The sequence below is a fragment of the Tenrec ecaudatus genome, chromosome 18, assembly GCF_050624435.1.
Source record: "Tenrec ecaudatus isolate mTenEca1 chromosome 18, mTenEca1.hap1, whole genome shotgun sequence".
Classification (NCBI taxonomy): Eukaryota; Metazoa; Chordata; class Mammalia; order Afrosoricida; family Tenrecidae; genus Tenrec; species Tenrec ecaudatus.
Window position 1 is genome coordinate 3,728,723 of NC_134547.1, and position 7,848 is coordinate 3,736,570.

At 46.6% G+C, this 7,848-nt stretch overlaps 1 protein-coding gene across 1 annotated transcript; it reads right to left on the reverse strand.

The window, feature by feature from the left end:
- Positions 1-839, reverse strand: LOC142432604 (heat shock cognate 71 kDa protein-like). Its single transcript, XM_075537830.1, has 2 exons — positions 830-839; positions 1-676 (listed from the first exon to the last, which is right to left on the reverse strand). Exons 1-2 carry the CDS (start codon positions 837-839, stop codon positions 57-59), a joined length of 630 nt encoding a protein of 209 aa, XP_075393945.1. The 3' UTR covers positions 1-56.
- Between the last annotated feature and the right edge of the window lie 7,009 nt (positions 840-7,848).

Sequence of the window (7,848 nt, forward strand, 5' to 3'; positions counted from 1 at the left end):
TTTGGGTCCTTCAATTTTTAAATGTGGAACAATGCTGTTTCTATTGTCTACTTGGTTTAATCAACCTCTTCGATGGTGGGTCCAGATGAAGCACCACCAGATGGAGGAGCTCCACCACCAGGGAAGCCACCAGGCATCCCTCCAGGAATGCCTCCAGCACTCTGGTACAGCTTGGTAATGATGGGGTTGCAGACTTTCTCCAGCTCTTTCTGCTGATGCTCATATTCCTCTTTCTCTGCAGTCTGATTCTTATCAAGCCAGTTGATAATTTCATTACACTTGTCAAGAATCTTCTGTTTGTCTTCATCATTTATCTTCCCTTGCAGCGTCTCATCTTCAACAGTGGCTTTCATGTTAAATGCATAAGATTCAAGTGAAGTCTTAGAAGACACCTTATCCCTCTGCTTTTCATCTTCAGCTTTGTACTTTTCAGCTTCCTGGACCATCCGTTCAATATCTTCTTTACTCAGGCGACCCTTATCATTGGTGATGGTAATCTTGTTTTCTTGTCCAGTACTCTTATCCGCAGCAGATACATTGAGAATGCCATTGGCATCAATATCAAAAGTGACTTCAATCTGAGGAACGCCTCGTGGGGCAGGAGGTATACCAGTGAGCTCAAATTTTCCAAGCAGGTTTTTGTCCTTGGCCATTGCACGTTCACTGGCATGCTTACCTCAGCCCCACTCGATGGTCCACGTGGAGGGAGAGAGAGCGAGACTGGAACTCTTTAGAGAAGTAGAAAACCTCCTCTATATTCATGTGGGTGTATCCCCAATTTGCCTCCCACTCCTATTCAGTCCGCATGCCTATCCAGGCATCTCCTCACATATCACCATTACTGAAAGATTGTGTATGTAACAACTTTTACCTCTGCTGCCTCGAACTTAGCACTCCTCCAGTGTCTTCTCTTCTCCTGCCTCGATCACGTTGTGTGTGTGTGTGTGTGTGTGTGTGTGTTTTGTTTGTTTTGGGGTGGGGTGCAACCTTCCTTTTAGCATCTGCTCCCTCCCCTTCCCGATTCACGTAAGTTAAATCTACACCCACTCTATTTGGAAGGCGAGTGCCTACACTCTTCCCTGTTTTCACGTAATTCTCTTCATTACAAATGGATGCCTCTGGTTCCCTACTTTCAATCCTGTAGGCTTGTTTTACTGTGGAGCCTTCTCCCCAGCCCCACCCCCAACTGTTTCATTGGCATACAGTTCACGTCTCATACCATTCAGCAGCTCAATCACACCAAGAAGAGTTGCACAATCACCACCACAATCCGTTTTAGAACATTCTCTTCATTCTTGTACTGATCATTATTAACTCCCCACGTTCCCCCAATCTCTCCTGCCATACCCCCAAGGAGCCATGAATCGATGTCTGGACGGACTTCAGACGTGGCTCACATGTATGTTAATCTCAGGTCGTCTGCTGGTCTTGGTTCTCTAACCACACAGAGTATTTCTAATATGGTTGTCCAGGTTTGTGCTCAAAACTCAACTGCCACTGAGTCAACGCTGACCCATCGTGACCTCCTGCGGGTTTCCAAAACTGTCACTATTGACAGGAGCAGAAAGCCCAGTCTTTCTCCTGCTGGTGGGTTCGAACTACTGATGGTGAAGATCTCAGCCCACTGAGTAACATCTACAGCCCCATGGCTCTTCACCACAAGAAGAGGACCATGTATTGCGGATAAAACTACTCTGTTGCCATCAATTGATCACAAAATAACACATTTTAAAACACTTTGAAATAAACCCAGGTAAATGCGGTTATGAATTGGAAACCTAGAAGCAATGCTTTTTTTACTTCTTATTCTATGTCACTCAAATCTGTGGTCAAAATGTTCCTTGAAAGTACTTCTCTTTTTGTTTGGCAATAACTGACCTCAGTTTCTAAAGAAAGACAAAGAAGAGGCCCCTGGGTAGAACTGACAGAAACTCACTCATAGGCAATGAAACCAAAACACAACCAATCAAACACCATTTATCAACACCCTAAGGAGTGAGGCATATTTCAGTCGTAGAGCTAGGAGCCCTGGTGGTGATGGTGGTGATGTGTTGAGCTATTAACCATAAAGTCGGCGGTTGGAAACCACCCACTGCCCCATGGAAGAAAGACAAGGCTTTCTACTCCCAGAAAAAGTTAGAATCTCAGGAAGTCACAGCAATTGTTTGACCCCATCCTTTCGGATCACTATGAGTGGAATCAACTCAATGGCAATGAGTTTGGAGTTTGGGGGCCCATTTATCCAGGCTCCCTGGTGGCGTAGGGGTCATGTGTTGAGCTACTAACTGCAAAGTCAGAAGTTCCAACAAAATCTCTCTGCAGGGGAACGATGGGGCTTTCTACTCTTGTAAAAATGTACCGTCTCAGGAACCCAGAGGGGGCAGGTCTACTCTGTCGTATGGAGTCTCCAAGAGTTGAAATTGACTGACTCAATGGCAGTGAATTTGGGTTGGGGTTTGAGTCTTGCTCTTGGCTCCAGACTCTCAGTCTGGATTTACTGGCAAAAGTCATGTCTTCTCACTGGGGCAGACATTATGACCCGGCCAGCTGGCCAGGGCTCTGGAGGAAGGCAAAACAAAGCAGAAAACCTTCTCTACAAATGCTGGGCTTTCACCTCAAGTGCTTTCATAAAGAAAAGGAAGCCCCCTTCTTCTTCTTTATTGTTGTCATGTTGTTGTTGTTGTTAGGTGCCATCGAGTGGGTTCTGACCCATAACGACCCTATGTACAACTGAGCAAAACACTGCACGCTCCAGCATCTTCCTCACAATTGTTCTTATGCCTGAGCCCATTGATGCAGCCATTATGTCAATCCATCTTGTTGAGGGCTGTGTTAGGCCGGGTTGACTACAGAAACAAAGCTAGAGGCACTCAGATGTGTATAAAAAGAGCTTTAGATCAAGAACTAATAATCAAGAAAACATCCCAGCCCAGTCCAACTCAAGTCGATAAGTCCGATAATTGTCCATAAGTCCCTCTTCTGACTTACGCAATCACAAGCAATGATGCAGAATGCAGGAAGATCACAGGCTGGTGGGTGCAAAGTCTTGTGGATCCGATAACAGTGGACTCATCTCCAGGGCTCTGGCAGCAGCCAGGGTCAGGCAGCAGGAAGGTGAAGGCAGAGAGAGGGGGAGGTTTCCAGGCCCTCCTTATGAGAAAGTCACGCCCACAAAGAGTCACCCTCAGGCTGACCTGATTGACAGGCTAAAACTCCACCCCTATACCTTTATATAGCTTCAAGTTGACATGACATTGTGTAACTACCACAAGGACCTTCCTCTTTGCTGCTCTTCCACTTTACCAAGCATGTAGTCCTTCTGCAGGGTCAGGTCTCTCCTGGCAATATGAAATATGTAGGAAGAAGTCTTGGCATCCTTGCCTGTAAGGAGCACTCTGGCCTTACTTCTTCCAGTACAGATCTGTTTGTCCTTTTAGCAGTCCATGGTACGTTAAATACTGTTCTCCAGCAGCACCACAATTCAAAGGCATTGCTTCTTCTACGATCTTCCTTATTCAATGTCCAATTTCACCCTCTTCTTTGCTGGGTCTCATTCAAGCAAATAAAATGTAAGGGAAAATGCACATCTGCTCCTGGACTGGGCCTTCCTTCTCCATTTGTTCTTTGTGTTCATTTGTACTTATTCTCCAGTTGACTTTCCTCCAGTAATCGCTTCCCAACCCCACAGTCCGTGTCTTTGTTTTCTTCGGAGACAGCCTGGTTTTTGTGGTTGTTTGGTGCCATCGAGTCAGTTCAACTCATCGCAGTCATAAGTATGTTTCATTCTGTTGTTCGTTCTGTCTACAATGAGTCAGAAGCAACTTGACAGTACTTACCAACACCAGCAGTAGCTGGAAAAAAGGGGGCTTCCCACTCCCATAAATATTTGCAGCCTCAGGAAGCTTAGGAAGGGTCGATAGGAGCCCTGGTGGTATAGTGGTTATGCGTCGGGCTGCCACCAGGTCAACCGTTTGAAACCACCAGCTAGTTCCTTGGCAAGAGGAAGCCTTCTATTCCTGTAAAGAGTTACAGTCTCAAAAACCCACAGGGACAGTTCTACGCTACCTGTAGGGTCCCTGTGAATCAGAATAAACTGTGGCAGTGGGTTTGGTTTGGTCTGGTCTGGTCTGGTCTGGTTTGGTGAGGAGGCAGGGTTTGGGGTTTTGTGTATAAGTCTGAGGGAGTGAGAGATGTTCCACTTGAAACACAGAGAAACTGAGTGTAGGATGTAACCGAGGAAAACAAAGGTACGGAGTATGGGGGTGGGAAGCCGCTGTCTGTAGGAAATGAAGGAGGGCAAGTGGGAAATGAAAACTCAGCTCAAATTCAAATGGAGCAGGAAGTCCGGAGCCTTTCCGGGTTCCCATTCAGACTCTGGCGCCCCCGCGTGGCCGACAGCTCTAACACCATGGGTGCCTTTGGGCAAATGATCTAAGATTTCCAACTCCAGCCTCTAAAACACAAAATAAAAGTAGAAAAAATACTGCCGTCGCGTCAATTCCGAGGGGAGGGTAGCGAAAATGATACATACCGTGGAGGGGTTTGTGCTAATGTTGCTTAAAGACCCCAGACAGTAATCACCCAGTAAGAGCTATCTGAGGGTGGGTTTAATTTTTTTAATTAATCATTTTATTTGGGGGGAGGGGCTCTTACAAATCTCATAACAAGCCATCATTCAATGGTATGAAGCACACTTGTACCTATGTTGCCATCAACATTTCCAAATCAATTTCTTCCTACTTGAGCCCTTGCTATCAGCTCCTGTTTTCCCCTTCCCTCCCGCACTCTTGGGAATCCTTGATCAATTGTATATTATTATTGTTCTTTTGTGTCTTACACTGTCCATTGTATCCCTTCACCCACCTTTCTGTTCACCCCACCCATACCCTCTCCGGGGGGTGGGGAGTGCTATAGATCCCACCTTGTGATGAGTTAGGGTTTAATTTTTTAAATGTTGTTTTAGGTAAAGACAGAAATTAATACTGAATGTGGGACAGGCCTGCGGGGTTTGTTTCTGTCTTGTTTTGTTTGTTCATTCTTTTCTCTGTCTTTTTTTTCTTTTTGTGAATGTGATGGTTTGCATTTCAGATCCTCAAGTTCGTATTCAACAACTTAAATGGCTCATCAAACCTCCCAATAGCTTGCCCTCCCCCTCCCTCCTTTGGGGGCTCTTCTCCCTCATAAAGAATATTAACTTCCAAGTTGGCATAATGGAGATGCATTGAGCTGCTAACGTCAAGGTCACCAGTTCAAAACCACCCGTGTCTCCGTGGGAGAAAGATGAGGCTTTCTCCTCCCATTAAAGAATTACAGTCTCAAGACACGCTCAGGGGAAGTTCTTCCCTATCTTGTAGGGTCATGATTAGTCGCAATTGATTCGATGGCCCTGAGTTTGGATTTGGGTTTTGAAGCGTTCTTGTGTGGCACAGAGTTACATGATAGACTACTAACCAAAAGGTGAGAGCATGGGATTAGGGATTATGTGGGGCGGGGGGGGGGGGGGGGGGGGGGCGGAGGTCAGGAGTTGCAGTTCACCCAAGCTGTAGCCAGGGGAGGTGCACAGCTGGCAGGAGGAAATAGCTGGGCCTCAGAGCAAGGAGCCAACCCCCCTGGCCGCTCCGGAGACAGAGGGCAGCCTGTCCTCCCAGTGGTGCAGCCTGGCCGCTGCCCAGTCCGGATACAACCGCTTCACCTCTGACTTCCTCTGTGGAAACATGTCTTTCTCGGCCCGTCCACCGCCCTCTGTGACTCTGGCTCTTTCCGGCTCTCTCGTGCTATCTGTGCACATTTCACTCTTTCTCTTTCTCTGCCTCTCTCTGACTTGCTGTCTCTCAGTCCTGGCTCTGTCTCTCTTTCACTCTCTGTTTCACTCTCCATGTCTCGCTGGGTGTTTTTTTATTCTCTCATTCTCTCTCTCTCAATGTGTTTTGTTTGTTTGGTTGGTTGGTTGGTTTAATTTCTTACTTTTAACAATGTTACGAGCACTCCACCGCATGTCATCCCCTTCGATAATTCCACCAGACCAAGAAGAGCCATACAATTGTCACCACCAGGGGCCATTCTAGAGCGTTTTCTTCTGCCTCGTTCTCTCAATGGTTTTTGCTCTCTTTGTTTTGCTCTGTCTCTTGCTCCTGTCTCTGTCTGTCTCTCTGTGTTAGTCCAGGTTGACTAGAAAAACAAATCCAGGGAGATTCATATGTGTATATAAGAGCAATTGAATATTGAGAAAACATCCCAACCCAGATCAAGTCCATACATCTGATATTAGTCCATATGTCTGATATCAGTCTATATTATAAATTCTTTTTTTTAACATTTTATTAGGGGCTCATGCAACTCATCACAATCCATACATATACATGCATCAATTGTATAAAGCACATCCGTACATTCTTTGCCCTCATCATTTTCAAAGCATTTGCTCTCCACTTAAGCCCTTTGCATCAGGTCCTCTTTTTTTTTCTCTCCCTCCCCACTCCCCCCTCCCTCATGAGCCCTTGATAATTTATAGATTGTTATTTTGTTATATCTTGCCCTATCCGGAGTCTCCCTTCTCTGCCGTCCGTCTTCCAGGGAGGAGGTCACATGTGGATCCTTGTAATCAGTTGCCCCTTTCCAACCCACTCACCCTCTACTCTCCCAGTATCGCCCCTCACACCCCTGGTCCTGAAGGTATCATCCACAGTCCATAAATTCTTCTTCAGACTCATGCAACACATACAATGACGCCAAATGCAGGAAGATCACAGGCCAGTGTGGAAAGTCTAGTGACTCCAGGGGTGGTGGAAGCATCTCAGCACTGGCAGGGGTCTCCACATGGCTCCTTCAGCTCCAGGGCTTTGGCTGCCATCAGTGTGTCTCCATGTGTCCTGTCAACAGGAATGTGTAGCAGAGAGAGTGTGTGTCCTGCCTCCAGGGAGGAAGACAGGAATTCCTAGAATCCTCAGGAGAAGGCCATGCCCACAGAGACCTCATTGGCTATGACCTGATTGACAGGCCAGACTCCACCCCTTCGCTCAAATTGACAGATTATATAACTGCCATTCTCTCTCTCTCTCTCTCTCTCTCTCTCTCTCTCTCTCTCTCTCTTTCTCTCTCTCTCTCTCTCTCTCTCTCTCCTTTCTTTTGAATTCTGTCTTGAGCTCTGTCTCTTCCCTCCCCGTCTGAACTCTATATTGCTGTGTCTCTGTCTTTCTCCTGGGTCTCTCCTCCACCTGTCTCTCTCCTTGTGCGTTTATTGGGGCTCCATCCTTTGTCTGGAGTTATACTCCTGTGTCCTTCCCACCTCTGTCTCTGAGTCTCTGTCCCGCTCATCATCATCATGGGTCTGGGCCTCCATCTCCAGCTTCCACGCAGCCTTTGCTGCTCCTTCTGCTTTTATGTGTTGGGAACTTGTGGGAAACAGAACAAGAAGAGAGCATATATGGATGAATTCTTTATTCTCGTGTATTAAGAAGCCTCAAAGGTTGGGTTTCTGGGGTGGAGTGATACCTTCACCCTTGTGAGTTGGAGGTCAGCCGCAATCACAATCTCATAACTAATATTGTTCCCTGCTATATCTTCCAATAATACTGCTACCTTAAGGTCACCTCTTACAATCACCTGGCTGATTGCTGTGTAGCCAGCAGCTTAATCTATAGGAGCAGACATGTGCTATTGCTCTCTAGACTGAAGACAGCCACTCCTCCTTACCTGCCCTGTGCACTGGTATTAGGTTACTCCTCCAGTATACTCAGGGACCTCTAGGGTTAGGATACAGCCCAGTTTGTTACATATGTGGTTACCTGTAATTAGGGGGCTAGCATGCCGCTAGAGCAGCGGTTTTCAGCCTGTGGATCATGACCCCTT